Source organism: Phocoena sinus, chromosome 1, assembly GCF_008692025.1.
Source record: "Phocoena sinus isolate mPhoSin1 chromosome 1, mPhoSin1.pri, whole genome shotgun sequence".
Taxonomy (NCBI): Eukaryota; Metazoa; Chordata; class Mammalia; order Artiodactyla; family Phocoenidae; genus Phocoena; species Phocoena sinus.
Genome location: NC_045763.1, coordinates 32,931,306 through 32,955,575, shown reverse-complemented (window position 1 = coordinate 32,955,575; position 24,270 = coordinate 32,931,306). Strand labels below are relative to the sequence as shown.

General features: G+C 40.5%; 1 protein-coding gene and 1 pseudogene across 2 annotated transcripts in view; one reads left to right on the top strand and one right to left on the bottom strand.

Annotated features, from left to right (window-relative positions):
• Positions 1–24,270, bottom strand: part of SMAP2 (small ArfGAP2) — a 50,598-nt gene that overhangs the window by 11,717 nt on the left and 14,611 nt on the right. Inside the window, exons 1-4 of one of the 2 annotated variants that reach the window (XM_032626788.1) lie at positions 17,464–17,582; positions 8,621–8,754; positions 7,287–7,372; positions 6,222–6,300 (exon numbers count right to left, since the gene is read on the bottom strand). In XM_032626788.1, the coding sequence (XP_032482679.1) occupies positions 6,222–6,300; positions 7,287–7,369 (162 nt within the window). In that variant the 5' untranslated portion in view covers positions 7,370–7,372; positions 8,621–8,754; positions 17,464–17,582. Of the gene's footprint in view, positions 1–6,221; positions 6,301–7,286; positions 7,373–8,620; positions 8,755–17,463; positions 17,583–24,270 lie in introns of those variants that run through there. The other variant, XM_032626699.1, reaches the window with a different exon arrangement.
• Positions 398–6,215, top strand: LOC116751106 (annotated as a pseudogene).

Here is a 24,270-nt window from a genome sequence, read left to right as displayed (position 1 = left end):
ATGGGGTTATCTACAGGGGTTAAACCATTTCACCGGTTTTGCTGCCCCTTTTTGACCCTAGTTTAACTTGCTCAACTTGGCACAGGGGTGAAAACTGTTCATCTTACTCGGCATACAGCCTTTGTGATTTTCTAACTTCCATCAAAAGTTCTCTCCCTCTTCATCTCCTTTTTTAAAAATAAGAAAATAGGGCTTCCCTGGTGGTGCAGTGGTTGAGAGTCCGCCTGCTGATGCGGGGGGCGCGGGTTCGTGCCCCGGTCTGGGAGGATCCCACGTGCCGCGGAGCGGCTGGGCCCGTGGGCCATGGCCGCTGGGCCTGCGCGTCCGGAGCCTGTGCTCCGCAATGGGAGAGGCCACAACAGTGAGAGGCCCGCGTACAGCAAAAAAAAAAAAAAATAAGAAAATAAACCAAGCTTAAGGATTAGAAAAACAAAAATCAAGAAAATAAGGCAAAAATGAGTAAAAGGATTCAAGTATCCCTTTCAGGGTGTCCTGAATGCATCATCTGTATAAAACCAAAAAGCACATCAAAACCAGAATATTAGAAAGCCTTTCTCAGTTTTTGTTACTTTCAGAGGCAGTTTCATAATACTTTCACAGATTATACCGTTACTGGTCACATTTTTATCATCAAATCTCAATGCATAACAGAGCCACAAAGTAAACAAGAACACAGGCATATAAAAGGAAGTAGAGGCGGCGGAGGCGGGGCTCGCGTCGGGCGAGCAGCAGGCAGTGGTCGAGGAGGCGAAGCGGCGGACGGTAGCCCGACAAATAGCGCCCGCGCTGCGGCCCAAGGTTATGAGCGTGATTGCTGATGAAACTGGATTGGAATAATTTTCATGACCTTTGTATATTTATATATATTTTAAAATTTTGCGTTTGACTTAAAGTGCCGTATTGCAAGGTGGTCCTAGCCACCTCCTTGATTTGGGTACTCTTGGATATGTTCCTGCTGTTTCACTTCAGTGAATGCAACAACTGTGATGAAAAAATAAAGAGAGGACTTCCTGCTGGGGATGTTCTAGAGCCAGTACAAAAGCCTCATGAAAGTCCTGGAGAAATGGGGAAACCAGTCGTCATTCCTACTAAAGAGGATCAAGAAAAGATGAAAGACATGTTTAAAATCAATCAGTTCAATTTAACGGCAAGTGAGATGACTGCACTCAACAGATCTTTACCAGATGTTAGGTTAGAAGGGTGTAAAACAAAGGTGTATCCAGATAATATTCCTGGATACAAGGAATATTATCACAACAAGTGTGGTGATTGTTTCCCACGATGAGGCTTGGAGCACACTTCTGCGAACTGTGCATAGTGTCATTAATCGCTCACCAAGACACATGCGAGAAGAAATTGTTCTAGTAGATGAGGCCAGTGAAAGAGACTTTTTGAAAAGACCTCTAGAGAGGTGAAAAAATTAAATTACCAGTTCATGTCATTCGAATGAAGCAATGCTCTGGATTGATCAGAGCTAGGTTAAAAGGAGCTGCAGTGTCTAAAGGCCAAGTGTCTAAAGGCCAAGTGATCACCTTTTAAGATGCTCACTGTGAGTGTACAGTGGGATGGCTGGAGCCTCTCTTAGCCAGGATCAAACATGACAGGAAGACAGTGGACTATCCTATCATTGATGTGATCAGTGATGATAATTTTGAATACAAGGCAGGTTCTGACATGACCTATGGTGGATTCAACTGGAAGCTTAATTTTCGCTGGTATCCTGTTCCCCAAAGAGAAATGGACAGAAGGAAAGGGGATGGAATTCTTCCCGTGAGAACACCTACAATGGCAGGAGGCCTTTTTTCAATAGAGATTACTTTCAGGAAATTGGAACATATGATGCTGGAATGGATATTTGGGGAGGAGAAAACCTAGAAATTTCCTTTAGGATTTGGCAGTGTGGAGGAACTTTGGAGATTGTTACTTGCTCACATGTTGGACATGTGTTTCAGAAAGCTACACCCTACACGTTTCCAGGAGGCACAGGGCAGATTATCAATAAAAATAACAGATGACTTGCAGAAGTGTGTATGGATGAATTCAAGCATTTCTTCTGTATAATTTATCCAGGTGTTACAAAGGTAGATTATGGAGATATATCACCAAGACTTGGTCTAAGACGCAAACTCCAATGCAGACCTTTCTTTTGGTACCTAGAGAATATTTATGCAGATTCTCAGATTCCACATCACTATTTCTCTTTGGGAGAGATACGAAATGTGGAAACAAATCAGTGTCTGTATAACATGGCTAGAAAAGAGAATGAAAAAGTTGGAATTTTTAACTGTCATGGTATGGGAGGTAATCTGGTTTTCTCTTACACTGCCAACAAAGAAATTAGAACCGATGACCTTTGTCTGCAAACTTACTGGCCCAGTCACAATGCTCAAATGCTACCACCTAAAAGGCAACCAACTTTGGGAGTATGACCCGGCGAAATTAACCCTGCAGCCTGTGAACAGTAATCAGTGCCTAGATAAAGCCACAGAAGAGGATAGCCAGGTGCCCTGCATTAGAGACTGCAGTGGAAGCCAGTCCTAGCAGTGGCTTCTTCGAAATGTCTCCCTTCCAGAATTTTGAGACCAAATTTACAAAGAAAGAAGAAAATAAGGATTGACGGGGCTACCTCAGCATCCATTTCTGCCACATTCTTAAGTAGCAAAAAAGGAAAAGTGCTTTCCTCCTGTAGGATGTAGGGTTTATCAGTCGTTAAAACTTAGACTGTTCTCGCTTTCACTAGCTGTGAACCGGCCCTCCTGTCCAAGGATATGAAACTACGTAGTAGCAAGACTGTGCACACTGATGTTTACAAGATCGGAAGAGTCTTCCATCAAGAATCATTGTAAAGCATATTCAGACTGAAACAATCTACGAAATGTGATTTCCAGAGAGCTGTACCTTTTATGGTTTGCTTGCACATCAGTAATTTCTGCTGAATATGCTGTTATAATGAAGAGACGTCCAAGATTTTTTTTCTGATTAGAACTGGTAGCCAGTGTTATTAAATATTGATATAAAAAAATGAAAAAGAACTGGAACCAGATTCAGAATCATGAAAACATTTTTATAACAATTAAGAAAACTATATTAAACAGGGTCTAAAGGACATTAAAATAGAACTATGAGAAGTACAAGTTGTTACAGTATAGTATCAAATTTCTATATAGATTTTATACCTCAGTGGGGAAAAATAACTGATTCTGATGACATTCATTCTGTTTTCATCTGTGATAGTCATGGATGCTTTTCTTTTCCCTTGGGGTGCTGAAATTGAGCTGGAAAAGTGGCTCTTTGAACATGGTTTTAATGCTTTCTACAGTTTTTTAAATTTAGTTTGTGGGCTGTTGGAATTGTAATTTTTAATTGCCTTCAAAATATGGAGATTTAAAATAATGTCTGGTCTCACTGAACAAGTTTGATATCTCAGTTGCTCTTGGGTCAGCTGGCTTATAGACTTTCTCTTATACACACCAATTTCTTATTAGATTTTCAACTTCCTAACTTGATTCAACTGATATGCTTAATACCCAAGATTCATACTACTGTACTACAGATTTGTTTTCGCAGCAATAAATCTTCTGTTCTTTGTTTACGATTCCACTCAACAAAAGGCCTGTAGAAGTGACTTATTATTTGGGTATTTGGAGATGATACATTTGATGGTTTTTTGGAAAACTTTTTTCACTCCATACTCAGATGTGCTTCATTGTCAAGTGCATATTTACATTAGGTTCTTGAATTGTAATGTTGATCTGCTTTTTTAAAAAATAAAATTTGACTAAAAACAAAAGGAAGTATAGCATACACATGAAAAATGGTCAGCCCTGCTAATGATCGAAAAGTGAAATCTAAAATTAATTTTGGGGGGAATTCCCTGGAGGTCCAGTGGTGAGAACTCTGCGCTTACATTGCTGAGGGCCCATGTTCAATCCCTGGTTGGGGAGCTAAGATCCCTCAAGCTGCAAGGCATAGCCAAAAAAAAAAAAAAAAAAAAAAGCACTTTTTGAGGGAGAAAAATCTTAATAATAATATCTAATATTGGTAGGGATTGAGTAAAACTACCACTCTTACCCAGTGCTGAGAAGACAGTATAAAATAGCACAACTTCTAGAAAGTATATTGGCAAAAGTACAAAGAGACAAATGCTGAAACCCTTTACCCTAGATAATACGATATTTTGTAATGTATCTTAAGAAAATAATCCAAAACATGGAAAAGGTTATATACACCAAGAACTTCATCCCAGAATTTTATATGCTGAAGAAAAACTTAACCTTTATGCCACAGGGGAGAATAGTAAAATAAACTGTGATCTAGTTACTCACTGAATAAGATTCAACAATTACAAGTTGTGAAAACTAACAAGTAACGTTACAAAAAAAAGATCTGTTAAGTCGAGTGAAAGCAGGAGACATTCTATGTAACTGTACTATAATTACGCCTCCAAAAAGTAGGAGAAAATGGGGGAACACACCAAAATGATAATCATCAGTAAAGATAAGAGTAGGCATGGATTTTCCACTTTAACTTTCATATTATCTATAAAGTGGTATTATAATCATGAAGAACACATGCAGCTATGTCTGTTTCATGCATAGTGTAATGCTTTAATACAGAACACTTTATTTCTTGAAGTTAAAAATGTCCTATCTGTCCATTTAAAAAGAATACTCTTTAATTAACAAAGCCAGTTTCTTTTAGATTTGATAATAAATGCCTTCACTTAGCAAATATTAATTCTTGGCATATAAATCTTTGCAAGAGTATTTTTTAAAAATCTAAGTACATCAAATAAAAAAGTTTGAAATAGCTCTTTGGCACATAGGAAATATTTCCTTCCTAAATGGAAACAGTCAGTGAGTAAAACAGGCTGCTTTCATGGGTACGGCACATGTGTTGTAATTACGAATGAACACTATCTATCTCCATATAGCTTCTCTTTCCTCTTCTCCCACCTTCTGAATTACCTCAGATACCTTTTTCTGACCTTGTCTGATTTCATATGGTCTGGTACAATGAATAGAGCTAAGGAAAGAGACCACAGTTTTCTACAAGTGAAAGGAAAACGTTTGTGCTTTGGTTTCAAACCCTTTTTGATGATGCCATCCAAGCCGTAGCTGTGCACTGGGTTAATTCTTTCTTGGGACAGTTACAATAACTTCCAGGTCCCTTTTCTGGATGACTGTGAGGTAAGAGTCCTTCATACTAAGTTGAGAAGGAATTATCTTTACCTAACTACACGTATTACCCTGCACTTGCCTACATTGAAATTCACCTCCCAGTTAGTGTCCCTTTTCACACAAGCTCAAAAGATCAGTCTGGAGCTGATTCCAATTAGCTTGACTTTAAATTGCCTGGAAGGGCTTACAGCCCTGTGTAAACTTAATGATTTCACTGGCTAGTACATCTTCCATTAAAATAAATAACAGATAGAAGATAGAGGATAGCTAGATAGGTCCTTGGCTAGAACTGGAGAATCCCATATTCTCCATACTTCCTTGGGTAGAGAAACAGTTAATTATTCCAAGGCAAATTTACTATAGAGTCTTGTCAAAGGCTTTTTGAAGGTCTAAATAGTCATATTGATTGGTTCCACTCTAGTTGTCATTAGTCAGGCATATTTTCTTCTTCCAGAAACCGTGTTGTACTTCCTCCCGTATGTTATACTTGTCCAGTTATCATACACTGTATTTCAGATTCTAACTACACGCCTAGGATGAAAAGTGTACTTGGCGACTGGGAGTCTCCTAAAACCCCCTCTCAAGAACAAGGGTCCCATTGGCAGTCTGTCGACACACTGGAAATAATATGCTGGTCAAACTGAAGGAAACTCTGGTGCTTTAATTACACCTAATTTTGTTGACTGCATTTACAGCAAAAAAAATGCACGCACACACACACACACACACACACGTGTATACACATACGCACACATATTATTCTGTTTGATCTAGCATGCCCAACATGTCCATTTGAAGAATTTGGAACTGGGAATCACTAACACCTAAATCCAAATCACGGTAAAGAATTCACTGATGGTTGGTCCATCCCTGCGGCAAAAGTTTGCTCCATGATACTTCATGGTCTTGATTCTATAGCTGGCTTTTTTTTTTCCTTTATGGACTTAGAGTATTTTGGTAGCTGTTCTTCAAATTCCCACCTGGGCTGATTAATAAGCAAATTACTTATTATGAACAAAACTTGAAAGATTTACAACCAACCCTAAAGGCATTGATGTCCAGACTTCGGTCCATGTATTTCTTCTTCTCATATTTATCTCGAATAAATCCCTCGACAGCTCTGCAAAAAGCTTATTAAGGATAAATCAAACAAATCTTTCTCATGGAATGACTATAAAAGGTCAATTTGTATCTCATGGAACATTGTTCTCCTCTCTCCCTCCTGCCTGGTTTCCCCATATGGCTCCCGTCTCTTCACGTGGGGTTTCCCTGACCAAAACCTTTAAATGCCTCCTTTGTGGTTACTGCAGGGAATCACCATTTCCTAGGATTTTCCTTCAGAGTAATGATAGCAGAAAATGGGATCAATCCTCATTTTGACATCAGTGGAGCCTGTGGCTGTTCTAGAATACAGGTAAAGCAGTCATTTATCTATTTTAAAGCCCTTAAGTCAACAAGTCTTAAACAAAGGCACCCGAGTGCCCCTTATAACCTCTTGTGCCCCACTGCCAGATTCTGATCAGTGGATCCTCTGCAGGGCCCCAAATCTGCATTTAACAGGTTCCACCTGCACCCACCAAAAGCAAACTCTAACAAGATGGTCTACAAACCACATTTTGAGAAGCACTGCGTTCAGGGGGTTTGGTTTTGTGAGCTGGGTGCTATCTCCTTTTGAGGGGATGGGGGAAGAAAGTCATGGATTAACTGGTCAACAACAGTTAATTCTTTGAGCTAGGACATAAAAAGGTGTTAAAAATGAATGGTAGTTTTGCTAACTCAACATAGCACAATAAATATTCTTTTTATCAAACAATGGTTTCAGAGATCCAAAAATTATTGGAGATGTCACTTTATGGAAGAATTCACAGTGAACCACTGCAGTCTTAATTCCTGAACAAGTCTTCCCCATGTGACACCACCATTCTGACATTAGAAAGTATATGTGGACTTCCTGTGTGTCTTGGTTGCTGGAGAGAGGAAAAGCCAGACTTCGACTAATCCACATATAAATATGGCCCAGTCAGATCATGGGTTCTGAGTCTTGTGTGACTCTCCCAAAACACCAAAAAAACCACTCAGCCTTCTGAGTTGCTCCAGAAAAGATACGGGTCTATTTGAGGTCGCCGAAAGGTCTCAGGCAGGTAGGCTTCATAAAGTCGGTTTGCCTTTCCATTCCCCATCTCTTGCATGCACTGCAATAAAAAAGATGTGGAAACAAGGAATGTCACATCAGGAAAGAACTGAAAAACTTCTCACCCAATTGTACCATTTTACAATTGAAGAACCAACCTAGGGAATGGGAGAACCGAGATTTAAACCTGTCTTCTGGTTTCCAATCCATGATTCTCTCTGCTCTACTCCCAACCATTTACTTTCACAGCTGTCTTTCCTGTCACCCCTCCTCCTTTTATTGAAAGATTTGTCTGACAGGATACATTTAATTCAATAATAATTCAAGATCCCATTTGAAAGTCCAAGACATAGCTGCCAATCAAAATGTCTACTTGGCAGGCAATAATCAGTGCCTAATCAGGCAGGCAATAATCAGGAACAACTACAATTCTGAGTTTATAGCAGTAATTAACCTATTCCGTTGTAGTACCAATAAATGTGCTTCTCATTAGGCTTTTGAAAGACTCCTTAACACTTGTGAGATAGAAATTCCAAGATTTTAAAAAATCTTCAAATTCCCAAATACCTCCATGGCATGTAATTTCCTTCATAAGATACAGTAAAGTGTAACTGGAAAATATAACTAACCTTTTAGTCCTTTAGTGAATCCATAAAAATAATCTAAAGTAACTTCTAAAGCCATTTTCTGTTAGGAATAACCTCTTATTTCTAACACCAACTTTAGCAACTCGTTTTGTTTGGAGCTTCTTTCCCCCCAAACAAAGGAAAAAATATTTTTTTATAAAATTACTTTAACAAGTTTCAATGCAGGAAGAGAATATAGAACAATGAAGCCACATCGAGGTGCAGCTCTTGGGCCAGGCTGGACTCACTAACTTAAGTATCTCATGCCCAGCCCACCAACCTGACAGCAAGCAAGATTCATATATGCATTTCTGCAATAAAACACTATTATAAGTCTATGTGTTGGAGGGTTTTCTTCTTTTAAGTGAGTATCTAAAACTATAAATGTTAGATCTGCAAATGCCAAGGCCCTTAGAAAATAATCCAAAGATCCCCCTTTATACCTTCACGGATCCATGGGGTCCTAGTCCATAGACTATTAGTGCTTTGAAGGAAGCAAAATATAAGTAGAATAACTTGTGTCTTAAATACAAAGATTAAAAATGTTAAATGTGACATAAGTGTTTAACAACTAAACTTTCCTTTACCTTCACCTTTATGCCCAGTTTGACTGAAATTCATCCGGAACTACTTTTACATGGAAATATGGGAGCAGTTGACTCACTCTTGGGCTGTGTGAATACCTGGATCTGTTCCTGAGTCCACTGGTCGAGGTTAACGGATTTTACCCTGGATATGTGCACCCCGAGATTCCTGTGGATCCCAGCACATCGAATGCAGATGAACACACCAATGTTCCAGGAGGCCCATCGTGGTCCTGTGACGGTCAGGAACAGGCCAATAAAGTACCAATTAAAACAACATTCAAGACCCAAAGTGGAATATTTAGGTTATCAGACAACATTTCTGCTAGAACGTAAGTGAGAGAACTGTTACCACAATCATCTTTAAAAAACTTTTTTTTAGATTTTATTTTTATTTTTTTGGCTGTGCTGTGCAGCTTGCAGGATCTTAGTTCCCCAACCAGGGATTGAACCTAGGCCCTGGCAGTGAAAATGCTGAGTCCTAACCACTGGACTGCCAGGGAATTCCCATAATCACCTTTCTTTAAAAAATTGGTTTTGTTCATTCCTCCAAGAATCAGCTTTCTTTAAGTTTAAGTTTTTTTTAAGTGTACAACACAGTGGTTTTTAGTATTCTCAGACAGTTGTACACCATCACCACTATCTAATTCTGGTGATGGTGTACACCCCAAAAAGAAATCTCAACCCCATTAGCAAGCAGTCCCCATTTCCTCCCAACTTCCCCCCACCCCAGCCCCAGGCAACCACAAATCTACTTTCTGTCTCTGTAGATTTGCCAATTCTGGACATTTTATATAAATGGGATTATATAATGTGTGGGCATTTGAATATGGAGCAGCTTTTTACAGTATCTGATGAGTGTTGAAATGCAAATATTATAATACTGTTACTCATGGTTTTTAAAAATCCCAGGAGAACAATGGGAAGTCATGTCACATTCTATTTAGTATCTTACACGAACAGCCCTCCCTCAAGAAACATTTCAATGGTAGTGAGACCTGGATTCAGTTTTCCTACCAGGAAAAAAGATACAGACATGCCATGCCAGCTCAAGGCTCAGCCTGAAATTTAAAACTTTGTTTATCTTCCCCTCCCAACCAGGCCTATAAAATATGCATCCAGATTCACTTAATAGGATCCTCTCCCCTCGGGCTGATGTCCCTACTTTACCCAACTACAGAATTATTTAGATTCACGATTGTCAAATAATACAGATACTTATAGCAATAAAAAAGAAATCTCAGATACGTATCTCAGTAAAATTCTGTTACACAATCTCCCATCCCCTGCCAACTTTGCTCACCCTAATAATCAATCTGGGAAATTTTCAATCTCTTCTTCATAACTTTTATACAGGATAAAACTGACTTACTTTTATATGACACCTGCCAAACACCTGCTGAAAAATCACTAATATCTCCTCTGCCATCATTCCACTAAGCAGAAATTTACCACATAAAAGAAGCATGATGTCAGAGTTAGAGGTTTTGATAAAGAGGTGAAAAGACACTAATTGATTTTCTACAGAGATAAAGAGGACCTGCATTTGGAGCAACAAAGGACATGAGGTTTCACTTCTGCTGGACACAGATAATAGTTTGGTTGGTCTAAGGGTTTTGGCAGCAGTTTTAATAAGGGAATGCTAAAATCATATGGCAGAAAATTATTCTTAGAAATTTGAATCTGCAATTATTATAAGTAAGAATGTAATTTTTGGACAAAGATATTACTGATACTATGGCAAAAACTACAAATACAGAAGGCTCAGATCCTCCTTATAACCACCAGGTGGTGTTCTCTGCCTCAAATTTTATCCCAATACCCTCTTACTGCTCTAATCTTGCTAGGCTCAGATTTATCTTCTAAAAAGACCTTCAGTCCCTTCAAATCCCCAGATTTGCACAGTAGATCTGCTATGTAGCCAATAAACACACAAATGATCCACACACTTCTTTCAGTGGGAGTTAACATAAACACAAAACAGAAAACCTAAATAGATGTGAATGAGGTTCCTTAGCGTGCTGTATGTCTATTTTGGGTTACAGTTTTCATAAAGGAACTCAGGTAAAATCTAAATTATACAGGATTTAAAATGGGACTAAAAGTTAATATTTCATGTTTCTTTACCATTTTCTCTTTGCTCGAGATTCTAGAACTCATAAGATAGTTACATTATATTTGTTTGCTAACAAAATCAGAAGCCCAAAACACTAATTAAAAGGTAGCTGTGGGACTTCCCTGGTGGTGCAGTGGTTAAGAATCTGCCTGCCAATGCAGGTGACATGGGTTTGATCCCTGGTCCGGGAAGCAACTAAGCCTGTGCGCCACAACTACTGAGCCTGCGCTCTAGAGCCCGCGAGCCACAACTACTGAAGGCCACACGCCTAGAGCCCATGCTCCACAACAAGAGAAGCCACTGCAGTGAGAAGCCCACGCACCGCAATGAAGAGTAGCCCCTGTTCACTGCAACTACAGAAAGCCCGTGCTCAGCAAGAAAGACTCAACGCAGCCAAAAATAAAATTAAAAATTAAAAAAGTAAAAAGTTACCTGTGGAATGTTATGCTATTTGCTTCCTGACCCTAAGTCTGGAGAAGGTGATTCCCAAACATCTAAGCTACTGTCACAACTGTGGAATTTCTCCAGATCCCGTTCCAGAGTATTTAACGTCTCTTTGTCTTGGAGGAATACAAGACTAAATCCTGATATTCTGGAGCCACTAACAAGGCCTCAGTATATAAACACAGGCAATAAAATTTTCATGAAAGGTCAGAGGAAGCCTTCTCTGCTCCCCCTCCCATATCCCTCCTACAACCTTTTCCCAGTGAAATACGGACAGTTCTATCTCACTCAGCCTCCTTTAGTTTTAAGCCACTAGATTTATTAATCAATAACTGCGTGCTCCATAAAGGATTCTGAAATTGGAGAAAAGGAAAACACAGGAGAGATACTTATATGGCTGAAACTATGGGAAAATGGTGTTGTTATTAAAAGCATAATCTTTGCAGCCAGAAAAAAAACTTACATTTCGAAGGTCAGCTTCATCAATGATTAGCTGTGTGACCTTCAGAGAGATACTTAAGCTTCCTAAACCCCAGTTTCCTCATCTACAAAATGTGTACAATAATATTCACCTTACAGTGCTGAGAATATAGAGGGGTAATAATAAAAGAGAGCTACATATAAGAACATGGCATAGAATGAGATTACTGGAACCCATTTCCCATTCATCTCCTTCATGATAAGAGCATGTTTTGTTTTGTTTTTTTGATTAATTTATTTATTTTTGGCTGTGTTGGGTCTTTGTTGCTGCGCCTGGGCTTTCTCTAGTTGCGGCGAGTGGGGGCTACTTTTCGTTGCGGTGCACGGGCTTCTCATTGCGGTGGCTTCTCTTTGTTGCAGAGCACAGGCTCTAGGCATGCGGGCTTCAGTAGTTGTGGCACGTGGGCTCAGTAGTTGTGGCTCGTGGGCTCTAGAGCGCAGGCTCAGTAGGTGTGGTGCACGGGATTAGTTGCTCCGTGGCATGTGGGATCTTCCCCGACCAGGTCTCGAACCCGTGTCCCCTGCATTGGCAGGTGGATTCTTAACCACTGCGCCACCAGGGAAGTCCGACAAGGGCATGTTAACGAATTCATAGGTATAAGCCAACACTATGCAACACCACAGAATGCTGCTTGTTAGGAATGTGAGTTCTAGTCCTAAAACGTCAGAATCAAAATCAACGGACTGAAGAGCAGAAAGAAACTTACCCTCGATACAATTTCAAAGTCTTCAGAAAACATGAAATTTTAAGCAGCTTCTTTTATCTCCCTCAATATATTCCTTGAGAATATACTACTCAAACCCCCAGCTGTTCCCCTTTTCTGTTATACGCCCCCACCCTGCCCTGGTGTCCATACACGCCTCCACTGCACACACAGAGGAAGGTGGGAAGCTGACAGCCATCTGATGTGCCTGGATTCCACAGCACCTGGTACTGTTGCTACAAGGCCAGCCTACTTAAATATGGGATACATGCAAAGATAATCCAATTGTTCCATACACATTGGCCATGGCAACCAGGGAGAAAATATAAAAGATACCATTTTGAAGTTGAAAATGGAAAGAGACTCTGAGAGGCAATATTTCAAACCATTCTGAAAGCAAAGAGGATGATAGACAGTGATATAAACTGGTAGTGATTAGCACAACATAAGAGCAAGGTCATGGCTAAGTGAACATATTCATCAGGGGCCGACAAGCAGGCTCAGGAAGCATTAAGCAATATTAAAATTAATAAATAATCACTCTGCAATGAGGGATCAGTAAAAATGAAGAAAGTATATGGATTTGGTTAATCTGTCAAGAAATCAGCTCTAGTAAGCACCAGCCCAGTATCAGGGAAATCTGGGCTTACACTGACTAGTTACACGCCTTTTGACAAGATTCTCCAGGGCTTATTTCTCCATTTGTAAAATGGAAAGCATATAAATAAATCCAATTTACATTCAACTACTGGATGGCTTCTACATAACCGAGTTAACTACTGATGCCCAGCTGCAAATTTTTCTTGCTGCTGAAACTTCCCCCATCACCAGAGCTACTAGGCCTAGGAGGGTTCTGGGCTTGAGAAATCAGCAGAGAGAAGAGAACTAGAGTTACAGATAGCTTGAAGCTACTATTATACTAATTACAACTTGTTGATCTCTAACCCATGGAGTTCCAAAAAATAAATGTTAAGGGGGAAAAAGAAAACATTGCTAAATCAATGGATACCCATAAGTTAGACCTGCCAGCATCTTGGAGCTGTTGAAAAGCTCTTCAGCAGGAAGGGTGAAGGAAGGGAGAGAAATTCTCTTCCATCTTCCATCCAAGCCCTGTTGAATCTACCTTGGAAACTTTCCCAGAATCTATCCATTTCTACCTAGACCTTCTCATATCTCACCTATAAGCATTCATTTTTTTAAAACGGGCATAAGATTTTTTTGTTAGCTCTTCTTTAAAAATTTTATTGAAATATAGTTAATTTACAATGTTGTATTAAGCATTCATTCTTTTAATATTATTTATTGAGTACCTACTATGTGCCAAGCACTCTGCCTGCTAGGTACCAGGAATACAAAGGCAGAGACAATAAAGATGAGATTCCCTATTTCAAAGAGCTCACAGAGTAACAACTAAACAGACTCCCACCAGAATAATCTCTCCAAAACACAAATCTGTACAGATCAGGCCCCCAAATGTAAACTTTTCATGTAGTCTCAAATATAGAGGTGTAAATGTAAATTGGTGCTAATTTTCTGAATGGCATATTCCAAACTTAACTCTCAATCTCTTGTCACAAAACCTGTTCTTCCTCCATTCTCCTCCATCTTAATCAATTACACCTCCATCCGATCAAACGCAGCAGTCAGAAATTTATACATCATTTTCTTCCTTTTTTTTTTTTTCTGCCGTACGCGGGCCTCTCACTGTTGCGGCCTCTCCCGTTGCGGAGCACAGGCTCCGGACGCGCAGGCTTAGCGGCCATGGCTCACGGGCCCAGCCGCTCCGCGGCATGTGGGATCTTCCCGGACTGGGGCACGAACCTGTGTCCCCTGCATTGGCAGGTGGACTCTCAATCACTGCGCCACCAGGGAAGCCCTATACATCATTTTTTATACCTCTCTTCTTCAGTCGCCATATCTACACCATCACCAAGACCAAATACCTCTCAAATCAGTATCTCCTCTCTCCATCTGCAACACTATTTCTCTAATCCAAACGCGCCAGACTCTTGGACTAGTGCGATAACCTCCTAATTAATGTCTCTCACCGCTTTTACATTCCCTTCTCCTCCAACACCAAAGCAAAACCATTCTCTGCAAAACAGTCAGCTTGAGCTCTTAAAGAAGCAAAAGTGACCTTGTCACTCAGCTGCTTAAAACCTTTCTAGGGAAGCCTGCCTTCTGTCACTGTTGGATTAAAGAACAAAATCCTTAACGTGGTCTCCAAGGTCTTATATGATCTGGCCCATGGCTACTTCCCCATCTTCTCAACTCCAATCATGCCAGCCTTCTTTCATTTCCTCAAAACACCAACATGTTCTTTACTTAGGGCTTCTGGCCTTTGTACACGCTGCTCTCACTGCCTAAAGAGCTCCTTCCCCAACCACTATCCACCCCCTGTAGCCTGGTCAACTCCTATATATCATGAAGGTCTCAGCTGAAAAGCTTCTTCCTCAAAGGAGCCTTTCCTTGGTCCCCCAATCTAAACCAGATTATATTCTCTCTTCCATCTTTTCTTCTGGTTTTTACATTTCGTTATGGAAAATTTCAAACACACAAAAGCCGAGCATAATTAACCAGCAGCTTCAGCAATTATCAACCTCTGGCCAATCTTACTTCAGCTATACTCCCACACACTCAACTCCCAACCTTGGAATATTTTGAAGCAAATCCCAAATATCATACCATGCAATCTGTATATACTTTGGTATATACCTCTAAAAATAAGGACTTTTCAAAGGTTATAGACTTTCACTTATTTTACCCTTTACTTTTTCTAAGTTGTACCATATTTTATCATATATTTATTTGTGTGATTGCTGAACATGTCTTTTCCGCTAAACTATAAGTGCCACAAGAGCAAGCAGATCTGTGATGTTCACTGTTACATTCCCAGGACACAGCACAGTTCCTCGCACACAGCAGGGAGGCAAAATTTGTTTAAAAATTAATTGAGGGCTTCCCTGGTGGCGCAGTGGTTGAGAGTCCGCCTGCCGATGCAGGGGACACGGGTTCGTGCCCCGGTCCGGGAAGATCCCACATGCCGCGGAGCGGCTGGGCCCGTGAGCCATGGCCGCTAAGCCTGTGCGTCTGGAGACTGTGCTCCGCAGCGCGAGAGGCCACAACAGTGAGAGGCCCGCGTACCGCAAAAAAAAAAAAATAATAATAATAATAATTGAAAGTAACTAAATCCTTTGAACACCACCCACCCCTGCTGTAAGAATTCATCAGGGAAACAACAGGTCAAGTACACAAAGAAATATATTAAGAATGTTCAGTAATATATTAATGTTTCAACAAAAAACATCAACAGATTCCATAAAAGAACTATGATATCACTACTCAGGGAAAAGAAAATTGTAGCTCTTTATTTAATATAGAAACACGTCCACGTTATATTAATTATAAAATACAATTTTAAACAGTATAAACAGAACAAATCAAACCATTTTTGTTTAAGAATGTGAATAAATGTATGCACAGAAAAAATGTCTAGAAGAATATATGTAAAATATTAAAAGCTATTATTTCTGGGTAGTGGGATTGTGAAATATTTATTTTCCTATTTTTTAACATACTCTCTGAATTGTTTGCAATGAAATTGCATTACTTCTGTAATGAGAAAAAACAGTACAGGTATTTTAAAAACAAAACAACAGAGCCACCCATGGCTCCTTACTGGCTGAAAGATAAGTTGAAACTCCTTAGCATGATAATAAAGCCCTTTAAGAGCCCGTGCTTTACACAGGACGAGCAAGTCATCATTCTGAAAAATGTCATGACTCACGCCTCTTTGCCTACACCTTCTTCCTACCTGAAATGGCTTTCTCCTCCATTCCCTGCTCAAAAACGTCAAAATCTAGTCCAATGTCACCTCTTTCTGTGAGGCCATCAAGGGAATAAATCTTGACCTTTGCTATGGCTAAGAGTCCATTGCATGCTTTGCTCTTCCAATACTTAACATCTTATTACAATTAGTTGCTTACGAAACTTTCTTGCCCTAAATAGACAATCAGCTCTGGAAGGCAAGGACCTTGTCCCTTCATCATTTATCCCAAACATTTACCACCATACTTGCAAGTAGTACATACAAAATAAGTATTTGTTAAATGAAGTCATCAATTAACAAGATAAAAAGCATACAATTTTTTTTCTGTTTTGCAAAATGAAGGGAGAAGAACTTTTCAAACACTTTCAAGGCAAAGATATTACCCAGAAAAGGGATTAGGTTACTTTGGTGAGGCTCCAAAGGCATAACTAGCACCAGTGAGTAGAAGTTGATTTGGGCACACTCTGGGGAAGAATTTCCTAACTCGTAATTAAGGTTCCGTGAAAACAAATGTAGCATATCCAGAAACAGTGGAATCCCAGTAAGTGCAAGTGTTCAAGAAGAGGCCGGATGATCAATTCTCAGGGATGGTGGAGAAATGATCCCTGCACAGTGGGTGGGGTAAACCATGAGCTGTAAAGTCCCTTCTAGTACCATTGTTCTACTGGCTGATTTGTAGGAAATTTTCATGTCCCTTCCTGCTTGAAATTCAGTGGTTCTGAAGGTACAACGTGAAATAATCTATGAAGATGTTAGGTCTTTTTTTTGGCCGCATCATGAGGCATAAAGGACCTTAGTTCCCTGACCAGGGATCAAACCTGTGCCCCCTGCAGGGGAAGCTCGGAGCCCTAACCATTGGACCTCCAGGGAATTCACTGAAGATGTTAGATCTTGATGAGTCTAAAAATATGAAATCAAATTCAGTTCATGGAGCCTATGATTGGCACTGAAAGCTGGTTTAAACGTGACAGACACGTAAGGAAGAACCTCCATCAACACATTCTGATTTGAAAACAGAAGCAAATTTCTCCTGAACTTGGCCTGTCATTAACTCCAGCATGAAATTCGAGAATCAAAGCAAAGAAGCAGCAGTATTTGTTTTAAGAACAATTCTAACGCTAGGTACCTCAGTTCCGCTCATTATATCCCTTCAAACCTTGATTCACTACAAAGAAGAATACACATAAACACCAGTGGCATCTTGGAGAAATTAAGTAGGGCTACTAAGAGGTATGTTTATCAGCCTATTTCCATCTACACAAAAGAGAATTCACCTAGTTCCCTATTCCAAAATAACAATAAACAGTAACTTTGAACCTCTGCAAGTACAAACATTTTAAGGAACCATGAGGCCAAAATAAAAGCTTACTCAATCAACCTCTGCTCTGAGTACGCTCTGCAAGAGAAGAAGTAAGTCCCTCTCCATCCGGTACATCTTGTAAGAATGTTGTTTCCTTTTGTCAAAAAGAGACACTGTCCACGTTCATATATTTGAAAAAGCAGAAGTTAATCTTTTTTTGTTTTTTTTTTTTGCGGTACGCGGGCCTCTCACTGCTGTGGCCTCTCCCATTGCGGAGTACAGGCTCTGGACGCGCAGGCTCAGCGGCCATGGCTCACGGGCCCAGCCGCTCCGCGGCATGTGGGATCCTCCCGGACCGGGGCACGAACCCGTGTCCCCTGCATCAGCAGGCGGACTCTCAATCACTGCGCCACCAGGGAAGCCCTAAAAGTTATCTTCTTAAATGTTTGAGACAAAACAAATTGAAAGATTTCTGAGATTGATTAGAGAATAAAGGTAAATACTACACCAAGGAATTTAAAATTGGAAGATCAGAGGTGGAAAGAACATTAGAAGTCGGTGAGTCTAACCTTCTCATTAGTCATTGAGATCCTTTTATCTGGTTCCTCCCTAAACAGCTCTGGTACTAAGTCAGTTATGTACCATTTCAAAAGGAAGGCCATTCTACTGTTGGATGGCATTGAATACTAGAGATGCCTTCTTTACACTGAGTCCCATTAATCTGCCTTCTTACCATTTTTACCTCCTGGTGCTACTTCTATACTACTCTCATATTTATATAAAATAACAAAAAATGCAAGATACAGATAGAGGTTTGGAGATTCTAGAAGAAGAGAGCAGCTATTCTACACTCAACTAAAATACAAGCCAGTTGAGCCAACTTAATCCAGGAGGTCAATGACAGAACAGATGTAGCAAACAAACTGCTATGATATCCATGGAGACAAAGCAAAGCAACATTATCCTCCTACCAGGTAACCAGAAAAAGGTGGTTAGTGAAGTAGAACACTGCTGAGCACTCACTGATGAAATAATTAGTTAGTCTACATCTAAACCCATTTCAGCAGATAACTTAAAATGGTCTTTGGGGCTTCCCTCGTGGCGCAGTGGTTAAGAATCTGCCTGCCAGTGCAGGGGACAGGGGTTCGAGCTCTGGTCTGGGAAGATCCCACATGCCATGGAGCAACTAAGCCTGTGCACCACAACTACTGAGCCAGCGCTCTAGAGTCCGCGTGCCACAACTGCTGAGCCCCAGTGCCACAGCTACTGAAGCCTGTGCACCTAGAGCGTGTGCTCCGCAACAACAGAAGCCACTGCAAGGAGAAGCCCCCGCACCGCAATGAAGAGTAGCCCCCGCTCGCTGCAACTAGAGAAAGCCCGCGCGCAGCAACGAAGACCCAACTCAGCCAATAAATAAATAAATTCTTTTTAAAATAAAATAAAATGGTCTTTCTCTAAAGACATTAAAGCTTTAACACTAGGAAATCAACAGGGAAGTGGAATGGGGGCTAGTGGGAAAAAAGGAGGAGACATTGTTAATCTTTCTCTTGCCGTTAGCAGTGCTTACAGACAATGGATTGGCCTTGACCTTGCTCTGCTCTGGAGCGGGGGTGGTGGTGGAGAAAATTAAATACAATTTTTAAAAAGCCTACACAAAGTAATAAAACTAAAACAATAAAACAGCCAAAGGGCCAGCGCTAGAACAAGGCACATGTCTACTGCTGGGTGCAGCAGCTTTCTTAGCTTCTCTATACACTGGCTATTGATTTCCTTTAAATCCTAGGAAAACCGGTACTTGCTCTGAATTAGTCCAGTAACATGCTTGTACATATCTCATGGTATTTACCTGACCCCTGCTAGCCACAAAGCTATGGGCTAAAAGATAATAACTGTATCTCTAAAATTAATTAACTACTCTGAAAAGACTGAAGGAAGGGCAATTAACTTTTAGTAAATTTAGCTCCACATCAATCTTATTTGCCTTATTTATTATTGGAAGGTAAAGGTTTATTGCAGGTTAGGCTCTATCTCTTCCTTTCTGGCTATCCCAGCAGTGGACAGTAACTAATGTATACTTAGGTGATGTTTCTGGTAATAAAGACTACCAAATCAAACAACCTGTATCTTTATTACTCAACTCTATTTCCCAGAATACTTCAGAAGGGAAAGGACCAGGTCCTAGTTTGAACTTTTTTTTTGCCTCTGAAAAGGACATTCTGCCAAGGTATGTGCTGATGATGTCACTGCCCCATTCGAAGACATGTAATTTAGACCCCCACTGTCAACTGGACTCCAAACTAAGTGTGGCTTAAATTCTTCCATGATCTGGGCCTTTCTAGAATCAATTCTTGTTATTCCTCTTCTTACTTCTATATACCAACAAAGACATCACTTCCTCTAAAACGATGTGTGTAGCTGCCAGCTGCTAGGTTCCAGCCACACAGAGAAATCTGAGAGGGTGACTCTCACCCACAGACACCCAGAGGCCTTTCTCTGATTTGGGGACAAGAGGCAGACTGAGGGACTCCCGGATAAGGTGAGTCCCTGATTCTACACAGAGGGCCTCCGACTGCCACAGAGGTGTCTTTCCAGCCAGTCCTGGAGCAGCAGCTGTGCAGTACTGCTGGCGGTGCTCTCTAAAAGCCTGAGGCCCAAGTCTCTTGGGGTTTCCCTGGGAGGTTCTGGTATGTGATGCTATGATTGTTTTCATAGTAGAGAGCTGATATATTTTAAAGAGGGGGAAAGAGCTAGCCAAAACATCTTCTGCCCGGGTTGAAGAATCTCATAAAGTCAGTGAGAAGGTTAGACTGATTACACAAGCTGATGCCTGCAGCAGAGGCCAGTCCTCTGATGTTACAAACCTTGAGTATGGCAAAACGTAATAATCTAAACATGTCCACCTCTTTACTTGAGAACACAGTAGATTTTCTTGAAAAATAACTAGAAGTGAGCCCCTAAACTTTCATTTCATGGAGGGATGGTGGCTTGCCTTCAAGGACATACATGGTTACTCAAAGATATGTCAAACTCTCTCCAACCCTTAGTGACTGGTGCCAAAACACCCTAAAAGCGCCTCAGAAGAATGCAGAACAACTTCAGAGGGAAAAAATGGATGGTATGGTTGAAAACACTCATTTTCAGGAAAGCCTAGGATTCCTTTCCCGAGAAGCTGCAGGATGGGGGCAAAGAGTGTGGGAAGTGAAGAAAAAAAAGCTTGAAAACTCAACTACACGGGTGAAATAGGTTGTAAATCATAAAAAGAGCCAGCTAAAAAGATCTATGACAAAAACTGTGCTGGAGAGGACAAATTTACCTGCTCTCTTTAGAGATTATGTGGATCATGGCAATTTGGGATTAGACAAAAAGAATGGATCAGAAAATGGAGACCACCTAGACTATGAGTCAGAAGTAGATTCAAAGAAACTCATCCATGCTGTTACTTAAATGTTTCCTTAAGAAGGCTCGAAGGAGAAAAACAAGGAACATTTTAAAAATTATGTGAAGATGGGCTTCCCTGGTGGCACAGTGGTTAAAAATCCGCCTGCCAACGCAGGGAACACGGGTTCGCACCCTGGTCCAGGAAGATCCCACGTGCCGCGGAGCAACTAAGCCCGTGTGCCACAACTACTGAGCCTGCACTCTAGAGCCCGTGAGCCACAACTACTGAAGCCCGCATGCCACAACTACTGCAGCCGAGCACCTAGAGCCCGTGCTCCACAACAAGAGAAGCCACCGCAATGAGAAGCCCGCACACCACAATGAAGAGCAGCCCCCGCTCACTGCAACTAGAGAAAGCCCAGGCACAGCAATGAAGACCCAAAGCAGCCAAAAATAAATTAATTTTAAAAAATTATTGAAGACAATCAAATGAAAAGGAGCTTACAAGTCAAATGAGAAATTTCCAAACTGAGCAACCCTCTTTGCAATTTGAATATTCACAGCTTGAAAGTGAAATTCAAAAGCTTCAGCTGAAACTTCAAATAGTGACTGAACTACATCAAGAACGTATAATGAAACTTCGCACAAAGTTAATCAAGGAGGGAATTTACTGCTTAGAAGTAAAGAAGAAACTTCCCAAAGTGTAAGAAAATATCAGCAGTGTACTCCCCAAGTGCAACTCCTACAGAAAGCTGGCCAAAGACCTAGAGAGAGAATTGGAAAGAAACATTTCCTTCTATCAAAGACGGATCATGTCCCATGAGAAAAAACCCTCAACAAAGTTGGCTGGCATCTCTGTTGACTGAGAGAAAGCTCAACAAGCTAAGAAAAGAAATGGTCACAGGAGACAAAATTGGCCAAAGCAGGGTTTAAATTCCAGCTTTCCCCCAGGGGCTCCTCTGCCCTGCTATTCAGCAAGCAGAGGCCCGAGAGGGTCAGGGAATCCCTCTCCTTCATCAAGTTCCCAGGGAAGGAGGAGGTCAAACCATGAGGGCTGAGGGACCCAGGGTCATGTCCAGGTTTAATTACAGAGCAGCCACCTCCTAAATATCCACAAGCATAGTAGGACATCTGCCTAATGTTTTCTGTCTTTAAACGTCCTCTTGATTTCTCTCTTTGGTTAATGGCTGTTATTCAATTGATGCTACATTTGCTTTTACTATAATTCCTAAGATAGGGTTTAATATAATGCTTAAGAATATATTATTTCCACTTCATTGGACTCTCTAGAACTAGACAGCATACCTGCTATACTTTGGCTGCAATAAAAGATCCTCTATTACTTAAAGCATCAACTGAGGTTTGATGTGACCAGGTGGAGGCATTTGAAACAATACAGGAAATGCAACAAGCTGTTATTAAAAATCTATAAATGTAACAATATTTATCCCTACAAATTTTGATTGGTTTTTAAAACAATGTAAAAATAAACAAAAACTAAATAACAACATTCCCAGCTAATCTCAGTACTATTCTTATTGGTTTAGTCCTAAATGCATAGATTAGGGGAATTGACATTTTGCAATTTTTTGTTTCTTGTTTTTAAATTTCTCTTTAACCTCTGTTATTTTGTTTAGCAAATGCTTTGCTGTTTAAATGTTTTAAATTTTTATGAAGTCAAAATAAAAGTTATCCCTTCTAAAAAAAACCAGTATGTTCATAGCTCTTGTCAAATAAATGCTCCCATGAGAGACCAGTATGAAAGTTGTGGTACACAGTGCTGGGGCTCCAAGTGGGAAGCCCCTCTCTTTCTGGAGAATGTTGAGTTCAGCCTGGAGGATGAGGTCTCTGATTATGCCAGTAACCTTAGGAAGAGGCCTGGATGCCTATCCACTGAGAAATGAGTAAAAAAGCCCTAAGTGTGCAGCAGCACAAGAAGGCTAGTTTGGCTTTATCCTCTGGGTCAACTTCTCTAGAGAGAAAATTGCTGGTGGTGGGTCCTTAGACAGTACCTTTCACATGGAGGAGGACCTGGTGCTGAAAAAAAAAAAAAAAAAAAATCAAGCAAGGTAAATAAGAATCTACACTGGTCCTGTGAAGCTAAGGCACGTGACCTCAGGATTCTGAAACAGAACAGGGACTGGGAACAAGCCAAGCGAGGTAGGATCAGAAGTTAAACCTTCAAAGAAAAGGGTGGCTGTTTTTTAGTTTCATATATTTTGTGATAAGTTCCCTTTTTTGTTCCCTCTTTGTACTCAAAGTTCTGAATGGTGTTAACAGGGCTAAGGGAAAAGAATCAAAGGAAGTGATCTGTGTCTATATACGAGCCAGAGCTTTAGAGCAGAGGCAGCAATATAATGAAAGCAATCGATAATCCAGAAGAAGCACCCAAAGAGGGAAAGAGAAGCAGGACACTTTCTGTCTCTACCTGTGGATTCTCTTTCCTGAATTCATGTTTTGGAGGTTCACAGGTTTGACAAATAAGGAAAACTGGACTACTTATACTTTCTGGATCAACTTAATATTGCTCACAAATAGCTCTACGTGGGCTATTACTTCCATTTGCAAAACCTTATTTTGTGAAAATCTTGCTGTCTCCATCAAGCCTTTTTTCCTTCCTCTTCTGACTCTCACAGCACTGTGTCATTCTCCGGTGGCACTCAGCTATGCTTGTTCTGTCACTGGGTTTTATATTTGTTTTTATTTTGTGAGCTCCTTTAGGTAACAACTGCCTAAGTTAGCATACTTTTTAAAAACCTAGAATGAGTATTTTTCTTATGTGGACTTGAGGTTTGAATCCCTTATTACTCAGAAAACCACACAAAGGTGATTTAAATGTCCTACATAGAAAATTAGGAGGAAGGGTGTCCTTAATGTTCCTTGTATCCTGGTTAGCTCGGATATTTTGGCTCTAGCTAATTTCCTCTGCACAAAGACCCTGCTTAAAGCATTCATGAATAAGCGAGAAGAGTGGTAGCTGAGGCATGGCTTCTCTGAAAAGGGGAGGGAGGAAATAAAAAATAGCTGCTTTCACTGGGGGCAGGAAGGAGATTATTTCATTAGGAGCCAAACAGTGAGACTATCTCAGTACAAACAATTGTTTGGCTTGAAGGCTCCATGTGGCCAATTACTCCGGCAAAGGCTCAGCTGGAATAGAACACGGAGCCTGCCAGGACTGAGGGATAGAGACTGACACAGGCTCAAGTGTCTCAGTCATGGCTCTGGGATCCCAGAGCATCCCAGCAAGGATGCTCATAGAACACACTCTACCCCAATCAGCAAAGAGCATCATTCTGCACCCAACCCAGTCCAGAATGTGGATTGAAAAGAGATGAGAAAAAGATGACAAAAAAAAAAAGAAAAAAAAAAAAAGAAAAAGATGACACTGGGGACAATGTAAAGTAATTCAACCTAAAAAGAACATTTTGGGGGTGGGGGAGAGATAAATTAGGACTCTGGGATTAACATATACACACTACTATATATAAGATAGATAAA